At 34.9% G+C, this 21,774-nt stretch overlaps 1 protein-coding gene across 31 annotated transcripts in view; it reads right to left on the minus strand.

Annotated features, from left to right (window-relative positions):
• Positions 1-7,390: 7,390 nt before the first annotated feature.
• LOC144085185 (neurexin-1a-like) overlaps positions 7,391-21,774 on the minus strand; it is a 171,342-nt gene continuing 156,958 nt past the window's right edge. For 18 of the 31 annotated variants that reach the window (XM_077614272.1, XM_077614280.1, XM_077614269.1 and 15 more), the window contains 2 exons: positions 21,043-21,130; positions 7,391-11,241 (listed from right to left, as the gene is read on the minus strand). In XM_077614272.1, coding sequence (XP_077470398.1) covers positions 10,937-11,241; positions 21,043-21,130 — 393 coding nt within the window. In that variant the 3' untranslated portion in view covers positions 7,391-10,936. The remainder of the gene's footprint in view (positions 11,242-21,042; positions 21,131-21,774) is intronic. The other 13 variants (XM_077614274.1, XM_077614281.1, XM_077614271.1 and 10 more) reach the window with 1 other exon arrangement.

A 21,774-nucleotide genomic window follows, 5' to 3' on the forward strand; every position in this document is an offset into this window, starting at 1 on the left:
ATTACCCATTTACTGAACTACTAGTGTAGTGATTAGTCAAACGAGAGCGGGATTCGAACCCCATCTCCCACATGGCAGTCAAATCCACTAACTTGAGGTCTGTCTGACCCATTGTCTTTGCCACTGGACCACAGTGACTTCTGAAATGAGATGATTGGAAGTTATATTTATCATTTTCATCACCTCAATAAACAATTTGAGATTTGCAAAGAGTGGACTTGAACTCACTCCAGATTTGAACTTGTGTCCAACTTCAATTTCAACCCATTGTTCTTGCCACTGGACCACAGTGTCTTAGGAAATGAGGTGATTGGAAGTTATATTTATCCTTTTAATTACCTCAATAAACAATTTGAGAATTGCAAAGAGTGGAATCAAACTCACTTCTGATTCCCACCTCATGTTCTGACCCAATGGTTTTGCCAGTGGACCACAGCAACAACTAGAAGGTGAAGAATCAGAAGTCAGATTTATTCTCCGACTCTCTTAGCCTTACTTGCTGCCATTTTTTAAAGAAAAAAAGCCTTACTATACTATGTCGTTTTTTTAAGAAAAGAAGCCTTACTATACAATATCGTTTTTTAAGAAAAAAAGGCTTCCTCTACTATGTCGTTTTTCAAGAAAAAAAGCCATGCTATACTATGTCGTTTTTTATGAAAAAAGCCATACTATACTATGTCGTTTTTTAGGGGGGAAAGCCATACTATACTATGTCGTTTTTTAGGGAAAAAGCCTTCCTCGACTATGTCGTTTTTCAAGAAAAAAAGCCATGCTATACTATGTCGTTTTTTAGGGGGGAAAAGCCATACTATACTATGTCGTTTTTTAAGAAAAAAAGCCTTACTATACTATGTCGTTTTTTAAGAAAAAAAGCCATACTATACTATGTCGTTTTTTAAAGGAAAAAAGCCACACTATACTATGTCGTTTTTTAAAGGAAAAAAGCCATACTATACTATGTCGTTTTTTAGGGGGAAAAGCCATACTATACTATGTCGTTTTTTAGGGAAAAAGCCTTCCTCTACTATGTCGTTTTTCAAGAAAAAAAGCCATGCTATACTATGTCGTTTTTTTAGGGGAAAAAAGCCATACTATACTATGTCGTTTTTTTAGGAAAAAAAGCCTTACTATACTATGTCGTTTTTTAAGAAAAAAAGCCTTACTATACATGGTCTTCTTTAAACAAAAAAGCCTTACTATACATGGTCATTTTTTAAAGAAAAAAGCCTTACTATACATGGTCTTTTTTGTAAATAAAAAGCCTTACTATACTATGTCGTTTTTAAAGACAAAAAAGCCTTACTTTACTGTGTCGTTTTTAAAGAAAATAAGCCTTACTATACTATGTCGTCTTTAAAGAAAAAAGCCTATACTATGTTGTTTTTTAAGAAAAAAGCCTTACTATACTATGTCGTTTTTTACGAAAAAAAAGCCTTACAATACTATGTCGGTTTTTTAAAGAAAAGAAGCCTTACTATACTATGTCATTTTTTAAGAAAAAAAGGCTTCCTCTACTATGTCGTTTTTCAAGAAAAAAAGCCATGCTATACTATGTCGTTTTTTAGGAAACAAGCCATACTATACTATGTCGTTTTTTAGGGGGGAAAGCCATACTATACTTTGTCGTTTTTTAGGGAAAAAGCCTTCCTCGACTATGTCGTTTTTCAAGAAAAAAAGCCATGCTATACTATGTCGTTTTTTAGGGGGGAAAAGCCATACTATACTATGTCGTTTTTTTAAGAAAAAAAGCCTTACTATACTATGTCGTTTTTTAAGAAAAAAAGCCATACTATACTATGTTGTTTTTTAAAGGAAAAAAGCCATACTATACTATGTCGTTTTTTAAAGGAAAAAAGCCATACTATACTATGTCGTTTTTTAGGGGGAAAAGCCATACTATACTATGTCGTTTTTTAGGGAAAAAGCCTTCCTCTACTATGTCGTTTTTCAAGAAAAAAAGCCATGCTATACTATGTCGTTTTTTTAGGGGAAAAAAGCCATACTATACTATGTCGTTTTTTTACTTTACATAGACCACTTTAAGTCGTTTTTAAAGACAAAAAAGCCTTTGTCGTTTTTAAAGACAAAAAAGCCTTACTATACTGTGTCGTTTTTAAAGAAAATAAGCCTTACTATACTGTGTCGTCTTTAAAGAAAAAAGCCTATACTATGTTGTTTTTTAAGAAAAAAGCCTTACTATACTATGTCGTTTTTTACGAAAAAAAGCCTTACAATACTATGTCGTTTTTTTTAAGAAAAGAAGCCTTACTATACAATATCGTTTTTTAAGAAAAAAAGCCATACTATACTGTGTCGTTTTTAAAGAAAATAAGCCTTACTATACTATGTCGTCTTTAAAGAAAAAAGCCTATACTATGTTGTTTTTTAACAAAAAAGCCTTACTATACTATGTCGTTTTTTACGAAAAAAAGCCTTACAATACTATGTCGTTTTTTTTAAGAAAAGAAGCCTTACTATACAATATCGTTTTTTAAGAAAAAAAGGCTTCCTCTACTATGTCGTTTTTCTAGAAAAAAAGCCATGCTATACTGTCGTTTTTTAGGAAAAAAAGCCTTACTATACTATGTCGTTTTTTAAAGGAAAAAAGCCATACTATACTATGTCGTTTTTTTAGGGGGAAAAGCCATACTATACTATGTCGGTTTTCAGGGAAAAAGCCTTCCTCTACTATGTCGTTTTTCAAGAAAAAAAGCCATGCTATACTATGTCGTTTTTTTTAGGGGGAAAAAGCCATACTATAATATGTCGTTTTTTTAGGAAAAAAAGCCTTACTATACTATGTCGTTTTTTAAGAAAAAAAAAGCCTTACTATACATGGTCTTTTTTAAACAAAAAAGCCTTACTATACATGGTCATTTTTTAAGAAAAAAGCCTTACTATACATGGTCTTTTTTGTAAATAAAAAGCCTTACTATACTATGTCGTTTTTAAAGACAAAAAAGCCTTACTATACTGTGTTGTTTTTAAAGAAAATAAGCCTTACTATACTATGTCGTCTTTAAAGAAAAAAGCCTATACTATGTCGTTTTTTACGAAAAAAAGCCTTACAATACTATGTCGTTTTTTACGAAAAAAAGCCTTACAATACTATGTCGTTTTTTTTTAAGAAAAAAGCCTTACAATACTATGTCATTTTTTAAGAAAAAAAGCCTTACTATACTATGTCGTCTTTTAAGAAAAACACTTTACTGTACATGGTCGTTTTTTTTAAATAAAAAAGCCTTAATATACATGGTCATTTTTTAATAAAAACCCTTAATATACATGGTCATTTTTAAAGAAAAAAGCCTGACTATATATACATAGTATTTATTTTTTAAACAAATAAAAGCTTTACTTTACATAGACCACTTTAAGTCGTTTTTAAAGACAAAAAAGCCTTTATGTCGTTTTTAAAGACAAAAAAGCCTTACTATACTGTGTCGTTTTTAAAGAAAATAAGCCTTACTATACTATGTCGTCTTTAAAGAAAAAAGCCTATACTATGTTGTTTTTTTAAGAAAAAAGCCTTACTATACTATGTCGTTTTTTACGAAAAAAAGCCTTACAATACTATGTCTTTTTTTTTTTAGAAAAAAGCCTTACAATACTATGTCATTTTTTAAGAAAAAAAGCCTTACTATACTATGTCGTCTTTTAAGAAAAACGCTTTACTGTACATGGTCGTTTTTTTTAAAATAAAAAAGCCTTACTATACATGGTCATTTTTTAATAAAAACCCTTAATATACATGGTCATTTTTAAAGAAAAAAGCCTGACTATATATACATAGTATTTATTTTTTAAACAAATAAAAGCTTTACTTTACATAGACCACTTTAAGTCGTTTTTAAAGACAAAAAAGCCTTTATGTCGTTTTTAAAGACAAAAAAGCCTTACTATACTGTGTCGTTTTTAAAGAAAATAAGCCTTACTATACTATGTCGTCTTTAAAGAAAAAAGCCTATACTATGTTGTTTTTTAAGAAAAAAGCCTTACTATACTATGTCGTTTTTTAAAGGAAAAAAGCCATACTATACTATGTCGTTTTTTAGGGGGAAAAGCCATACTATACCATGTCGGTTTTCAGGGAAAAAGCCTTCCTCTACTATGTCGTTTTTTAAGAAAAAAAGCCTTACTATACATGGTCTTTTTTAAACAAAAAAGCCTTACTATACATGGTCATTTTTTAAGAAAAAAGCCTTACTATACATGGTCTTTTTTGTAAATAAAAAGCCTTACTATACTATGTCGTTTTTAAAGACAAAAAAGCCTTACTCTACTGTGTCGTTTTTAAAGAAAATAAGCCTTACTATACTATGTCGTCTTTAAAGAAAAAAGCCTATACTATGTCGTTTTTTACGAAAAAAAGCCTTACAATACTATGTCGTTTTTTTTAAGAAAAAAGCCTTACAATATTATGTCATTTTTTAAGAAAAAAAGCCTTACTATACTATGTCATCTTTTAAGAAAAACACCTTACTGTACATGGTCGTTTTTTTAAAAATAAAAAAGCCTTACTAAACATGGTCATTTTTTAATAAAAACCCTTAATATACATGGTCATTTTTAAAGAAAAAAGCCTGACTATATATACATAGTATTTATTTTTTAAACAAATAAAAGCTTTACTTTACATAGACCACTTTAAGTCGTTTTTAAAGACAAAAAAGCCTTTATGTCGTTTTTAAAGACAAAAAAGCCTTACTATACTGTGTCGTTTTTAAAGAAAATAAGCCTTACTATACTATGTCGTCTTTAAAGAAAAAAGCCTATACTATGTTGTTTTTTAAGAAAAAAGCCTTACTATACTATGTCGTTTTTTACGAAAAAAAGCCTTACAATACTATGTCGTTTTTTTTAAGAAAAGAAGCCTTACTATACAATATCGTTTTTTAAGAAAAAAAGGCTTCCTCTACTATGTCGTTTTTCTAGAAAAAAAGCCATGCTATACTATGTCGTTTTTTAGGAAAAAAAGCCTTACTATACTATGTCGTTTTTTAAAGGAAAAAAGCCATACTATACTATGTCGTTTTTTAGGGGGAAAAGCCATACTATACTATGTCGGTTTTCAGGGAAAAAGCCTTCCTCTACTATGTCGTTTTTCAAGAAAAAAAGCCATGCTATACTATGTCGTTTTTTTTAGGGGGAAAAAGCCATATTATAATATGTCGTTTTTTTAGGAAAAAAAGCCTTACTATACTATGTCGTTTTTTAAGAAAAAAAAAGCCTTACTATACATGGTCTTTTTTAAACAAAAAAGCCTTACTATACATGGTCATTTTTTAAGAAAAAAGCCTTACTATACATGGTCTTTTTTGTAAATAAAAAGCCTTACTATACTATGTCGTTTTTAAAGACAAAAAAGCCTTACTATACTGTGTCGTTTTTAAAGAAAATAAGCCTTACTATACTATGTCGTCTTTAAAGAAAAAAGCCTATACTATGTCGTTTTTTACGAAAAAAAAAGCCTTACAATACTATGTCGTTTTTTACGAAAAAAAGCCTTACAATACTATGTCGTTTTTTTTTAAGAAAAAAGCCTTACAATACTATGTCATTTTTAAAGAAAAAAAGCCTTACTATACTATGTCGTCTTTTAAGAAAAACGCTTTACTGTACATGGTCGTTTTTTTTAAATAAAAAAGCCTTAATATACATGGTCATTTTTTAATAAAAACCCTTAATATACATGGTCATTTTTAAAGAAAAAAGCCTGACTATATATACATAGTATTTATTTTTTAAACAAATAAAAGCTTTACTTTACATAGACCACTTTAAGTCGTTTTTAAAGACAAAAAAGCCTTTATGTCGTTTTTAAAGACAAAAAAGCCTTACTATACTGTGTCGTTTTTAAAGAAAATAAGCCTTACTATACTATGTCGTCTTTAAAGAAAAAAGCCTATACTATGTTGTTTTTTTAAGAAAAAAGCCTTACTATACTATGTCGTTTTTTACGAAAAAAAGCCTTACAATACTATGTCTTTTTTTTTTTTAGAAAAAAGCCTTACAATACTATGTCATTTTTTAAGAAAAAAAGCCTTACTATACTATGTCGTCTTTTAAGAAAAACGCTTTACTGTACATGGTCGTTTTTTTTAAAATAAAAAAGCCTTACTATACATGGTCATTTTTTAATAAAAACCCTTAATATACATGGTCATTTTTAAAGAAAAAAGCCTGACTATATATACATAGTATTTATTTTTTAAACAAATAAAAGCTTTACTTTACATAGACCACTTTAAGTCGTTTTTAAAGACAAAAAAGCCTTTATGTCGTTTTTAAAGACAAAAAAGCCTTACTATACTGTGTCGTTTTTAAAGAAAATAAGCCTTACTATACTATGTCGTCTTTAAAGAAAAAAGCCTATACTATGTTGTTTTTTAAGAAAAAAGCCTTACTATACTATGTCGTTTTTTAAAGGAAAAAAGCCATACTATACTATGTCGTTTTTTAGGGGGAAAAGCCATACTATACCATGTCGGTTTTCAGGGAAAAAGCCTTCCTCTACTATGTCGTTTTTTAAGAAAAAAAGCCTTACTATACATGGTCTTTTTTAAACTAAAAAGCCTTACTATACATGGTCATTTTTTAAGAAAAAAGCCTTACTATACATGGTCTTTTTTGTAAATAAAAAGCCTTACTATACTATGTCGTTTTTAAAGACAAAAAAGCCTTACTCTACTGTGTCGTTTTTAAAGAAAATAAGCCTGACTATACTATGTCGTCTTTAAAGAAAAAAGCCTATACTATGTCGTTTTTTACGAAAAAAAGCCTTACAATACTATGTCGTTTTTTTTAAGAAAAAAGCCTTACAATATTATGTCATTTTTTAAGAAAAAAAGCCTTACTATACTATGTCATCTTTTAAGAAAAACACCTTACTGTACATGGTCGTTTTTTTTAAAATAAAAAAGCCTTACTATACATGGTCATTTTTTAATAAAAACCCTTAATATACATGGTCATTTTTAAAGAAAAAAGCCTGACTATATATACATAGTATTTATTTTTTAAACAAATAAAAGCTTTACTTTACATAGACCACTTTAAGTCGTTTTTAAAGACAAAAAAAGCCTTTGTCGTTTTTAAAGAAAATAAGCCTTACTATACTATGTCGTCTTTAAAGAAAAAAGCCTATACTATGTCGTTTTTTACGAAAAAAAGCCTTACAATACTATGTCGTTTTTTTTTAAGAAAAAAGCCTTACAATACTATGTCATTTTTTAAGAAAAAAAGCCTTACTATACTATGTCGTCTTTTAAGAAAAACGCCTTACTGTACATGGTCGTTTTTTTTTAAATAAAAAAGCCTTACTATACATGGTCATTTTTTAATAAAAACCCTTAATATACATGGTCATTTTTAAAGAAAAAAGCCTGACTATATATACATAGTATTTATTTTTTAAACAAATAAAAGCTTTACTTTACATAGACCACTTTTTTTAAAAGAAAAAGCCTTACGATGTCCAGCCATTCAAGTCATTTTGCATGCCAGCTTTACGTTTGTACCAAATCTCGGGGTATTCTTTGCTCAGTTATGAAACACGTCTAATAAGATGAATAAATATTTGACATTATCGTCGACAAGGAAAAAGAGTGTCGCCAAACTTTCGTCAAAACATATACAGACGCTCCCCTACTTACGAACGCAATTGGTTCCGAGCTGGTTCATAAGTTGAATTTGTTTGTAAGTTGATTCAGTGCTATATTTTGTATTATAATTTATGTTTTAGGCCGATATAAGTATATTGAAGGTTTATATAAGTGCATTTGTATGTTTAAGGCTTGTATAAGTAACACGCATTGGTCTGTACTGAAGAAAAAAACATTTAATAAAATGGAAATAATATGTACAGTACTGTAGAGAGAGAGAGAGAGAGAGAGAGAGAGAGATTTATGTATTAGAAACTGGCCAAAAGAAGCGACCTAATGACGATTGCACAGTTTTCTTCTTTTTTTCATCATAAATGATGCGGTAGCACTGGATGGCATCATTCAATTGATTTGCAAACTTTGTGCAACGTTCAATATTTGGGTCCTGCTGCTCGATCTTTCTGTTTATAAATGGTACTGACGGTCGAACGATTGAATGCCCGTGAAACGCTTACCACTCTCACGCGCATCAAGCTTCGTTATTATTGCCACTCGTTTCAGAAGAAATGGCTTGCCTCTTCCTTGCAACTCCCTCAATAGAAGCCTTTAGCTTTTTACCAACCATATTCAATATTGGATGCATGAGATATTTAATGATACAAATGAAAAAGGTTCTTTGCACACTGGAGATACATTCACGCACTTCCGCATTGCAACGAAGAAGAAGGTAGATGCTGGGTGAGCTGAGCTCTCACAGCGCCAGGCGTCGGTATTAGCGGCGGAAAGAAGTACTACTCCGAAAAAGGCGTGAAATACAAAATTGGACTTGCGAACATTTTTGGACTTAAACGCAATTTGCAGACATGTTCGTATGTACCGTTGTTCGTAAGTTGAATGTTCGTAAGTAGGGGAGCGTCTGTAATAATCTTTGTGGTGCAGAGGTTCATTTGCCTGACTGCCATGCAGGCAAGTGTGGTTTGATTCCTGGTGTGGTGTCATTTTCCCTTAAATAGAGACGACCGTGTGTAGTCAAGGGTTTCGACAAGATAAGGTGTGGCCACTTCATGGTGTAGAGGTTTGTTCACCTGACTCCCATGTAGACAGTGGGTGTTTGAATCCCAGTTGGGAATCAGTTTTCCCTTAGATAGAAACAACCATGTGTAGTGAATACTTTCCAATAAAGACAAAGTACAGTGTGGCCACTTCATAGTGTAGTGGTTTGTTCACCTGATTGCCATGTGGGCAGGTGTGGTTCAAATCTCAGGTAGGAATCATTTTCCCTTTAATAGAAACAACCCTATGTAGTCAAGACCTTCCAATAATCACTAACTAAAGTGTGGCCATTCATGGTGTAGTGGTTCACTCATCTGACTGCCATGTAGGCAGTTGGGGTTCACATCCCAGTTGGGAATCAATTTTCTCTTAAATAGAAACAACCGTATGTAGTCAAGACCTTCCAATAATCACTAAGTAAAGTTTGGCTATTCATGGTGTAGTGGTTCACTCATCTGACTGCCATGTAGGCAGTTGGGGTTCGCATCCCAGTTGGGAATCATTTTTCCCTTAAATAGAAATAACCATGTGTAGTCAATACTTTCCAATAATGTGCTGCTTCCAGATGTGTGTTTGTTCATATTTACGAATTAACCAATCACATTTCAGCTATTATTTGTTGCCAGATGAAGGGGGGAAAAAGGTAAATGAATGTGCTGGATCCAAAAACAGAGGAAACTATGTGGAGCTTCTTTCTCTCATTGCTGAGAGAAAGTTGCTCAATTTTCACGATTATTTACTATTTTGTGACGGGACTGCACTGGTTTGAAGTAGGTTTTACCAGATTTAATTGGTTTGCCCCGGGTTTGAAACTAGGGTTTCAATTAAATGAAACATTTTATAATTGTAAACCGACACTGAATAAAAATACAGTAGGAGACAACATTAAGTTATAATAATCATTTATAGTTCATGTTCCTCATACTCATTCCAAGTACAAGGCTCTGAAAAGCAGAATTGACAGACAGAATGACAGAACAAACACAGAACTGTTGAAATGGACCTGTGAAATCTTTAGATCTTTGCATCAGCATCAAGCACACTGGACTATTTCATAATGCCATTTGGAGACACACAAAACAAATTGAAAATTCTTCATTTTTGTTCACTCCATTATAACATTTTTTTTTGTCAGCCCACCAGTCAGTCAGGTCATTTTGGTGGAGGAAGGCAGTGATTCTCCAGCCGGGTACCTTGTTCTAGTTACTCCTCTCCTGATTAGAACTCTGTGCCGTTTTGGGAGAGCTACTCTTAGCCTGGTTAGTGTTTGTATCAAATAAAAAAAAACTATAAAGGAACATGTAAAAACAGGGAGGGGCCTGGGGACTAATAATGCAAATTGCTTCATAAAATGTTCTATGTCTAGCAACACTTAACATTGATGTCTTCTTTATCTATTTTTCTCATTTTGATTTTTATTCCAAAATGTTTTTGAAGCAGTTATAGTTTGCATCATCTATACAACAGGCTATAAAACACCACATTATCACACTTCAGAAAGCACATTTAGATGTGGTTGTACTGAATATAAACATGTAGTGGAATAGGATAATTCAGCGTGCATGGCTCCCACACGGTCACGTCGTCTGAGACTTCTGACGAAATTTCTCGCCTGCGACCTCCTATGATGCCGAAACAAAGGCCTCCAGATTTCTTACTGACGCAAGGAACATTTTGTTCTTGTGGAAACACAAGTCTTGTAAATGACACCACAGTTCAATCAGTTCAACTCTCAGTTTGTTGTGCTCAACTGAGACACTTTGGCGAATCGGTGGATCACTGTCAATATTTTTTTTCTTGATGAACTTGCCGTCAGTTTCCTGCCCTTTTCTTCTAATCAAATGTTTGCAAGACTTACACATGGCGCCATGTTCTCTAGAAACAAAACACCACAAACACAGGCAATTTAAAATCAAACTGTTAATTTTGTAACCACTCTTTGAAAAGTGCATCTGTGCTCCCCCGTTGGCCACAAACAAAGGAGTGAGTTCATCCTGCTCTTGGAATCAAGTCACAGATGGATTATGCTATTTGGTTCAGTTAACTTCCACTTGGATGCAGGAAACATTTGTCCATCCATGTCTTTTCCCTGACAGTCTTGATGATGTTTATTCCCTCAGTAATCTTCTTTTTACTTTGAAGTCCATTGTCTTCTTGGAGGGGAAAAAAACTAACTTAATAAGATTCCGTTTTGTTATTTTACTGTACACCATAATGTCTTGATTTGTATTTTCCAACCATGTCTCAATTGGGTCTGAGTAAGACCAGCACTTTGACAATCACACATAGTACTCCTTATCCTTGTTCTTCTTGTTCTTGCTGCCAGTCTTAGCAGTGTTGACTGCTTTTTCTTTGACGATCGAACCGTTTGACTGAGCCGAATTGCTGATGTAGTTTCGACTCTCATCCACGTGATACGAGCCCTCGTCTCGATTGCGGTACTTGTACATGGCGTAGAGCAGGATGAGAATACATAGAGCTGCAGCTGCTACGATGCCAACCACCATGCCCGTCGTGCTGCTGGACTCGCGGAAGACCTCGGACGAGTCTGGAAAACTCTTTGGTCCGACACCTGTGGGATTCGCTGTAAGCGAGACAAACACATACTAGTGACTACAAACAAAATAGATTGTTTACTCTTCTACCATTTTGAATAAAAAAAATGATTATTGACATGATTGAAAGGGAAACAAGACATATTTTACCTTCGCATGACACGACACGAAACTTCACAAAAATAGACACCAACTTAATCATAACGTAGATCTACATACTCCATACTACAGAGTGTGAAATCTGAGCGTATTTAGTAGAATACAAATCATTAAAGAATAAACACTAAAGAGATATTATTATTTTTTCCGCCTTTTAAGTGTAATTCTAAATTTTTCAAAGGCACTACAGTGGATGAGTTCTTATAGCATCGATTACAGTATCTAATTGGCACAGTATAGTATGACGGGATGCCGTGACACCACTTGCACAGTCGTACAGTACATTGTGAGCAAAACAGGTTATTACTTCCATTTGGGTCATGGGAGGTTATGATTGCTTTATGGTTGTTTTGACAAGTTCACTGTCTCTTCTGGAAGAAACAATGTCGATAACTGGCTATGTTGAAATTCTGACTTTGCCGATTGTACTGCATCTTTCATCTGACCGTCCATGCGTCCATAAAACCTTCATGTAAATTTCTTTCCCACAGAGCTTAGTTTTTTATGGTCAGAAAATTATGATTCATTACTAAACAACAAGGGGATGGAATTCCAAACTGTAGCCATAAATGCATATCAATGCAATACATAACCCGCATGATCATTCTCAAAAGTGATTGTCCGCATATAGCGGACCATAGGTGATGTTCTGGAGAAGGAGGATGTGTCATATTTGTTAAATTTAGAAATAAAACTGACAGGAATAATGTGTTGATGATCCGGAACCAAGCTTAGTTTAAGATCACAGCTCATTAGTTGTTTTACAGCAGTCATGAATGAATAGACACACATTTATAACATCCATGGTAAATGCTACCAGGGTGACTCACTGAAAACAAATCTGTCAGTGAAAAACAATTCCTCAATCGACTCAGCATATTTTTCCAAAGGCTGTCCTCCTCTGTGTTTTGTAACGCTGCCGCTCAATGAGGCATATTTTGAAAACACGTCAGCCCCCTGATATCATTCCGTCCTCCTGGCACATCTCACTGTGTGTTTTGTTGCAGTCATCAGTTCTGCTTAAGCTGTTTTTGTTGCCTCGGAGAAATCCAAGGCGCACCAAATTTGGAAATGAAAGCACCACAGTTCTGCCAGATTGAGGTAAAAATCCTAATTAAGGGATCAACATTTGAGTTTATAACTAAAAATATCATAATAACAACTTGGACCAGGCACCAGCATTGATCCATTAAATCAAAACTATCTTAAAAAGTGTTTTTGTGATATAAAAAAAAAAAACTCTGTTCTAAAATTATTATTTCATTATGTTTTCCTGACAGCTATGGCATTTTACTACTTTATTAAGTCACAGTGTTTATGAAAGTGTGAGTAATCAAACTTCTATCTTGAACTGTCTTCGGTTATTATGAAACACATTGGTTTGACTGATGCATTATGAGCAAACATACACAGGAGAGTCTGTTTTTTTTTCTCAGCAGAGCAATTATCTCTGCTAAAAAATGTAGGATGGAGCCCTACAAAGTTCTCTGGGCTGCCTGGTTGCCTTGGGATGTGAGTGTGGGAGTGGACCTAATCTTCCAATGCCAGAAAACATTCATTGAGAAAAAAGAATGTTACTTTGGTGGACTGTATGAGTGTTGAAAGCTTTTTGACAGGCTTCTGTCAACTAACATAAGGTAGTATGAGCATTCTATCTCCTATTACATTGCTCTATCTTGGGTCAACCTAATATGCATACAAGTTTTTTACCCACTGGTGAGGCACAGTATGTAGCTTAATCTTTTAAGGGGCGGGGAGGATGTTGCCATTTTACCCTGATTTAATAGAAAATTACTCATTCTCAAATGGCTGGCTATAGGACTGCCTCTTTAAGTACCTCCTTCTCTACCCAGATGCATCCTCTTCACTATGTCATCCTCCATCTGGTTTACTTTTGTTTACAAAGGGGTGTTTTTGAGCAATTTAGAGAATGTTTTATTTTACAATAGTTTTTTTTATTTTTATTTTCATTTTTAAATGGCAACAGAAAATATAATTCAGGCCTATGCTCAAGACTTTTCTGCAGAACTGGAGCTGGAGCGGGTACTGAGACTATTGCAGGACACATCTGTTTGGTATGCTAGATTTGGACATCAGCGCAAGGGAGCCGCTATGCATGAAAAGAGCGTTTCAACAGCTCCCACCGGCAGATAGGAGAAATTTGATGATGTTGCAAACGTATGTGAATTGTGCAGACAACCACTACCAATGTGTTAGTTTAAAAAGGGAAGACTACCTAACATGATTAAAAGGTTTATTAAAAAGAAGTCAATTTTGCCAGGTTTTTCAACATGTTTTTTGAAGATGTAAATAACATTTTTGGATAGGACTGTCATTTTTCTTAAAAGGCATTTTCTATACAATTTTGTTTCTGGAAGGATTGTTATGGTGCCTCTGAGCAAGGCACCATCTCGTTCACTAGATAGTCGAATGCCGCACTTAACGTTTGGGCTCTTCACCACACTGACATCCTTATGTTCCTGCATTTGGGTGGTCTGACCTATGTCGTATGGACAGTAAACTGTACCGTAGCATGTAAACAAAAATTCCTGTGATTGACAATAATATAAAGGATAAAACATACAAATTTACTATGCTAAACTCTTCAAATTCCAATCAGTAATTATACAGTCTACATTTGTATCTCTGTACTTAGGTCTACTATGAAAAATAAATCCTTTATGGGGTCCCACAAAGTAGTTCCATGTGTGGAAATGTTTAAGACGCCGTTTGTGAAAATAAATAATAATATATGTAAAATATTTTTTCACTGATATATCCAATATAGCATCTTAAATTAAAATGGTATCTTAAGCCCCAAAATGAAATGACTGATATCGCATTTCGTGTACTAAGGGAAGCTTTGTTCTGTGCCAAAAGATTAGCATTCATTACAGCTTATTAGAACATTTGCTCTCAGTGTTCTCTATTGAAAAACCTGAAGGCATTGCCATTCTCATTCCAAGAATACGAGATCAATGAGGGATATGATGGTTATGAACAATTTTGGAAACTGCCAGCTTGGCACCAAACCTTGTTTTCGCTCATACTGGGCACAGCTAGTGGTAAGCATGGGTCCTTCCAGAAACTGTCAATGTGTGTGATTTCTCTTTGTTTATAAGCATTCTAATATTGATTACAATAATGAAAGAGGGACTCACATCTCCTACGCTTCCTCGCTGAGCTTTCGAATCAAACAGAAACCAGATGACCGCTATGAAGCGCTCAAATTTAACACAAAGGATTAAAACCTTGTAAAAAGTTGCCATAGATTGCCGTAAATTCATTCTTTTAGTCTCATTGCAGACATGACTGTAAATTACTGTCAAGGATGTTTCAATCATTCTGTTAAATGCACGCTGAGATTCCTTAAAATGGATTGCACAGGAACATTTGAGAAATGGAAATTATCAACCAAAAAACAGCACAATATAAGATAAAAAATGTTCAAAAATCTGCCCACTATTTTTTAATGAGATGCACAGAATGATCAAAGCAAATCAGAATACAAATACATCCAGATAACTACTAGAATGCTCGGCAAGACATTAGAATAACCAAAATCGAGCACAAATAAAATGCCAGGTTGGGTTGTTCCCATCTTTTTAGCCAGATTTGTTAAGGGAGTTAAGAGCTAAGAAAAGTCAGATTCTTTCCTGTCAAGTAGAATTTCCACCACAAATGAGCCCCAACAAAGACAATTTTTCCTCATTTGTATCTGGCAGGATTCTCATTTATTTGGTGATTTGCAAGAGCGTGCTGGGTGACAAAGCCAGATGAGGCAAAACATGAAGGTTACTTCAGGTCTGTGCATGTGGTAATGAAGCAACCAGGACTACTTTGGATTTATTGAACAGTCAGTCTGGGCTTGACCCCCCCATAAAGTCAGTGTGATAATAGGCTGAACGAGTGCAGAGAACACATGGGCCATTGAATGCACTATGAAGCTCTGAGTTAATGCATCTGACAATGTAATTCTGAGAGTTATTTTTGCAAAAGAGCCTGAAGGGACAATTTTTCATGGCCACGGTCCTAGTCAGCCTGCATCACTAAGCTTTTTATAAAGTGTAAAGTAGTGTTGTCTTAGCAAGTCGGCCTCGCAGTTCTGGGCTCGAGGGTTCTATCCCAGGTGGGTTCTCACTGTATGGAGTTTGCATGTTCTCTCTGGGCTTGCATGGGTGTTTTTCTGGGTACTCCAGATTCCTCTCACATCCCAAAAACATGCATGGTAGGCTGGTTGGACATTCTAAATTGCACTTAGATATGACTGCGAGTGTGAATGGTTGTCCGTTTCCTTGTGCCATGTGATTGGCTGGTGACCAATCCAGAGTTTCCACCATGTGGTGCTCGTATTGGCAGAGATTAGGCTCTAGCAAAAAATGATTATTTCCTCTGTGATGCACATGATCAAAGTTTTTTTCAATCTTTTAAAGCAGAGGATCATATATTCCTATCCTACTAGGAACGAAATATGAAAGCGACATGTAATTGTAAGATAGATACTACTGATTGCTGGCTACTGCCAAGCTGCTTTGAAAAAAACATGGTCCTCAAGAAATACAACAGAAGTTGTATCAATCTGTGCATGCATGAAGATGAACTAGCAGTGTGTGGCGTGCAACTACGAACACAAAATATAAAGCAGTGGCCAAGATGAATTTTCCCGCAGAGCTTTTAATGAGAGAAATAAATTATATTAATAGGTACTTTGCTATCCGTGGTATTTCCAGAGCAACCCTGTATTTCTCTCATTAGTTGTTGGGCGAGCCAGGAAACAAATTTTAATGGGAAATGTACAGGGAAATTAATCGTTTGTTTCAATCATCATGAATTTACACATTTGATTTTCATGTGTTTGCTAACTATAAATGAATAGTGCTGCTATATGAGGGGTATCAGACGTGACTAGTGCTACAAAATATAATATTTTGAATCCAAATCCAACCTTACTGGAATAAACTTTCTGACACCCGTAATTTACAGTTATCTATTGTTATTCACCTGTCTTAACATGATGGCAGAGTTACAAGTAAATAACATCAATGTGAAATAGCCAAACACACAAAAAGACAAGAAAAAACAAAGCAAAAAGGTGATTATTGTCCTTGGATTGATCACAAGAAGTCCTACAGTATGTCAAATGTTGTAGGTTAGGGCAAAGTGGGAGTTGGTAGGCTCTAGGACACATTGGGGTTATTGAGCCAGAATAGCATTACAGCATCCTCTGACTCCACATATCCCATCATAATCACAAGCTGTCAACTGTGTCATATAGTTGCATTGGAACTCAATCTACTGAGAGGTCACTGTATCAGCTATAGTGGAGCCAAAACACTTATTAAATCCCTCTTTAATTATCAGAGCGTCCTCGAGAAGTGTACTTGTGACACGCTGGCAGTACGCCCGATGATAGCGTGCGAGTAAGAAGTGGTTGAGCTCATGCTAATGGTGGATGATGAACAGAGAGCTGAACGAGCATGAAATGAGGTCCTTGTGAGAATTACTTAAAGGTGTTTCATTTAGCCTAGTTAAGGGTTTGGTGTAATTTGAGCCTCTGCCCAGAGGATCTTCCACAAGAGGATGATTTATACGGATTTAATAGTATAAGACTGGGAACTTGACAATTGATTACTTTTGCTCTTGGATTACAATTCTGCGGGAGTTCTTTTAGGTACAAAATACTTGAATTCTAGCAGGAAAGCTGGAGCTCTACATTACGATGGCAATAGCTGAATATTCTTCTTCCTCTAATTTTTGTCAGATGGACTAAGAGGATGTGTTACTGGAGTTTTTAACAACACATTCTGTTAAAGTGTGAAGTTATAATTTTTATTTGAAATGTTTTATTTGAATAGAAAAAAAGGACATTGGGATTTCAAATGGATAAAGCCATCAGGAGAAAAAATACTTTAAAATCTTCTCAATTTAAGACAATCACAAGCCTATAAGTATTAAGTGCAGTATGAACATAATTTTGTTTATTTTGTCAAGTTAATTTGTGGCCTTATACCTTTAAATATGCTTGAAACTGAACCCTAAATATGACAACAAATCGGGGAGTGTTGATATCATAAAACTTATTGGTGCACTGATGTCTACTGTAAATGTTCCCATCAAAGTATGGGTTTTATTTTTGTTGGTGTTTCTCTAATGCTCAATGACTATTTCATACAATGTAAAAATTCCCGTATGCCAAAAAGGCGCTGTAAAAGGAGCCTTTCTGATATAATTTAACGCAAAAATACTACATCTGTTTTTATGCATTTAGGTATTCATACTACATATCTATTTATATCTGTATTATAATAGTGTATTGTGTGTTTGAGCTAATGTATAATGCTCGGTTAAAAGAGCACTTTTTTGCATTAAAACAATGTTGAGATATGTATTATTATTAGTTTTTATACATCATTTTTGTGGATTCCTGAATGTATGATTTTGTGATGGTGATCAGATTTGCAAAGTCACTGTGAATATTTGCAATCAAGTTCAGCAGGACCTTCAGGGCAGTTATAGGAAAGATCTTTCGCATTGAAGGTATTCATGAAACATAATACCTATAATTTCAGTCAACATTATGGACTCGTTTCATTGCAACCAACATCATCATCATAACATTACCCAAGTCATCGTGGTGTGGCAGGTCATGAAATGAATGACAATTAACCAATATCATCTCTATAATATACGTCATCACTCAAACACTGATATGTGAAATTCCTGCATTTATTCTAAACTAATATCAACTTTGGCTTTGTCTTCTTGCAGATAAGCAAAGTCTTCAATGCCCTACTTAGATGTATAAATGGACACATTGTGTAAGCATCAACGTCAGCACATTCTAAAGATGAGTGGGTGAAAAAAGGAAAATAATTGAATATATAAATATGGGGATCAGCACAGAGGCAGCCTGACAGTGAGTGTGAAATCCTGTTTTCTTTCAGAACACACAAGATGAGCCTTGGATGGCATAATCCTCAATGAAATAGTACTGGGAAAGATACCAAAACTGCATCTGACTAAAAGAAAAAAGCTTTATTTCCTTTTAAAACAAGGTTGCCTGATAATTCATCCTGGCCTGATGAATTTACCAATACATTAGAGACTATTTCTTTGTCACTAGATTCATAGCTTCAAACAATACTTTCACCTTCACAAAAAAAAAAATATTGAAAAGAAAGACCAAAGAAAAAGGAAAGGAAAAAAAAACACCAAAATGAATGTGTTGAACCCCAACTTGCTAAGAGGCAATATGGCAGCTAAGAATAAGGACAGAAAAGGTTTGTTTATGAAATGTAGAAGTCTTAGTATTGAAGACAAGAAGAAAAAAATGATAAAGGGCTTCATTTTGTTCTTCCAATGTTGTGATGCAGAGTGGGTTTTCTTTGTGCTCTACCAATTAGGCACATTTTTGCCTCCATTATAAGCGGGCTCACACCTGACTGAGGCACAGGACATGCTAGGAAGGTCACTAAAGCCCCATGGGTAAAAGCTGCAGCCGTCTTTTAAAGTGGCACAGAGAGCGAAAGAGTGAGAGTGAGAAAGAGGGAGCCCTCGCGAGTGAGGGAGAGATGGTGAGAGAAACTCAAGACTGTTCTCTCTCAGCCTGCCTATGCCTAATTCTAAAAAAAACCCTAAATAAGCCCACCATTACAGCGCTCATGTTAGTATTCCTCTGTGTGTTTCTGAACCAGGAGAATGATTCTATTAGCTGCCATATGATCTAATCACAGATGGCTTAACAGGTGATAAGATTTTGCTTATGCTGCAGGGTTTTCATGTTTTCACGAATAAAAATAGGCCAATGATTACGTTTAACCAACTGGTGCCTCCACTTTCTGCTAGAGAGTGAGCAATTGAGAGCAAAATGATCAAGGTTTGGGTTAGGGAAACTTCTCATTATTATTGTTTTTGCTTTGGCAACAACATTCATTCCCAGTTACTTAGATTGTGAGATCTGGTTGTTATTTTCAGAAATATGATCCGATAATTATGAATGTAGATCTTGCAACCGTGATAAGACTGCTTACACAAGAAAACAATGCTGGTCTGCAACACCATAGGTTTGGTTTCAGCAGTTTTATCAGGATACTAAAACTCATAACAAAATAATCTTTTCTTGGTTGATAGGATGTTTTTGAAACTTAATATGGCAGATCTGTTGAGCTAATAGAGCTCAAGGTAAAAAAAATACTGCTGCTTTCCCCTTTAGATGCAGAAATAAAAGATGACACAATTCCTGCAGCAAAACCACGTTAATGGAAGGAGGGAAGTTGAAAAGGTATGGAGTTGGGCGAAGACTAATTTAGTGGCGGTTTGATGACCTCACACTGATCAATAGAAGCTTTAGATGAAGTGGGCAGTCTGGACTTAATTGTTTCCACTTTTTTTCATCAGTTCAGAAAGCTTTTAAAATCCTTCTATTCATGGTTCAGCTTTAATACCTTGCCTGCCTTAGAAAGGTACGAGATTAAAAGTTTGGCAGCACTGCAAGCTGATATAAAACATTCTACGGCAAATAAATCTTCCCTGGAAGTTTGCGTTTACCCGGAGCCTAGTAAAGGCGGTCGCATCCATTCTTGTCTTTTTTTTCCATTTTGGGTTTTGAATTAGAGTAGCACAAACTATGAGGTTTAAAGTATGAGATTTATCACAAAGGAAAGAGAATCACGTACAACAAACAACATAATTCTCAGCGCAACTTGCCCAATGGAATTACCAACACTGAAGTGACCTAGTAAGAACAACCAAGTGAATAGTCATAAGAAAAAAATATTAACACGTAAATAAGTTATTTAGAGTGATAGAGTAGAATTATTACAGATTGTGACCAGGGTGGTATGGGTCCCCAATGATGGGGGGACCCATACCATCCTGCTCCCAATCTGTTCCAGCTGCTGCCCTCTGGCAGATGCTATAGGTCCCACAAAGTACGGACAAATAGGATTAAGGACATTTTTTTCCCCACAGCCATCAGGACTCTAAACTTGCGGTAACACAACACACAATCCCTTCTGTGTAATAACTTCGAGGTGAGGTAATATGAAAAGACGTTTGGGCGGTGATCTACCACCTACTGGCTGACTGAAGGTAAGTGAAAGACAGTGAGAGGTAAGTGATCCGCTCGGGGGTTGATGCGATGTATCCATAACGGCAGAATGCCAAATTACGAGTCCGAAATTATCACTTATTTGGGTCTTTTGCCGAGAAAATGCACCTTATGGAGAAGCACTACCAATTTTGTCATACGCAGTTTCTGGGTGTGATGACAATTAGGCTCTTGTTGTTGATGATGACGACAGGGCCTATGTTCGATTATGATGATGATTATTATTGTCCAGGAGAACTCCCGTAAGAAATGAATGTACAATAGAGAGAAGCGACGAACAGCCTTTTGTGTAACTACAGTCGTTGTCATTATCTGCAAGGTCAGTTGTCAGAGTGGCGTTAATTCATTAATATGATCATTATGGTGTTTGTTTGCATACATATCATCACATTTCTGAAAGAAAAAAATCCCATTTACTCTTGTAGATGGCCAATGAGGGTAAAAAAGCAAAGCTCGTTTTCAAGCCGAGTTACTTCTGAGAGTCATGGTGTGGGTGAACTAGAGTACACAGAGACAAACTGACACACATCTAGAGAGAAATAGAATAAAAAAGATGACTAACCTAACCCACCTGAGCTCGGCTCACAAGGATCAATGTCTTCATCATCGCTTGGACACTCCGCTGATGCCACCAGCATGTCTTCCGTCGTCTGCAAAGAGAGAAATTGTTCACAGTTGAGTCGTGAACGCAACCCGCAGGTTAAATTTGCTAAACATGCAAAATGCTTTCATACTCTACGAATATGAAATCGGATTATTGCGGAACAGCCGAGGCTAAAGTTGTGTGCGTAAAGATCAGCTCCAAAGCTCAGTGTCTGTCTGTTGAATTCCAAATGAGAGAAATAATTCCATCCCAAAACACCAGTGACATTTCATCATTCTGCCACCAAAGATAGTTCCAAAGCATCTCATTAAATTCTGAGGCATTTATGAACAATTGTATTCAACAATATTATGGAATGTTTGTCTAAAGGACTCTCAATTTTCTTTATCTTATCTTTACCCATAGCGTGGTTGATCGTCCATTCGTCGCTAATACAATCAATGTTTCTATTCAATGTTTCCATTCTAAACAAAGATTTAAAAAAAAACAGAAGTTTCATGGCCTGCAATATTTAAAAAAAGGTACACAGTTTAAATTTCTCAGTTTTTTCCATTCATGTGTTTTCAATATAATCAAATATGAAACCTCAACCAAATTGAGACAATTCTAATTAGTATTTTTTTTTACTAAAAATGTAACAAAACATTCGATTTTCATAGTAAAAATTGACATATGTTTATTCAGTTGGTG

Source organism: Stigmatopora argus, chromosome 11, assembly GCF_051989625.1.
Source record: "Stigmatopora argus isolate UIUO_Sarg chromosome 11, RoL_Sarg_1.0, whole genome shotgun sequence".
Classification (NCBI taxonomy): Eukaryota; Metazoa; Chordata; class Actinopteri; order Syngnathiformes; family Syngnathidae; genus Stigmatopora; species Stigmatopora argus.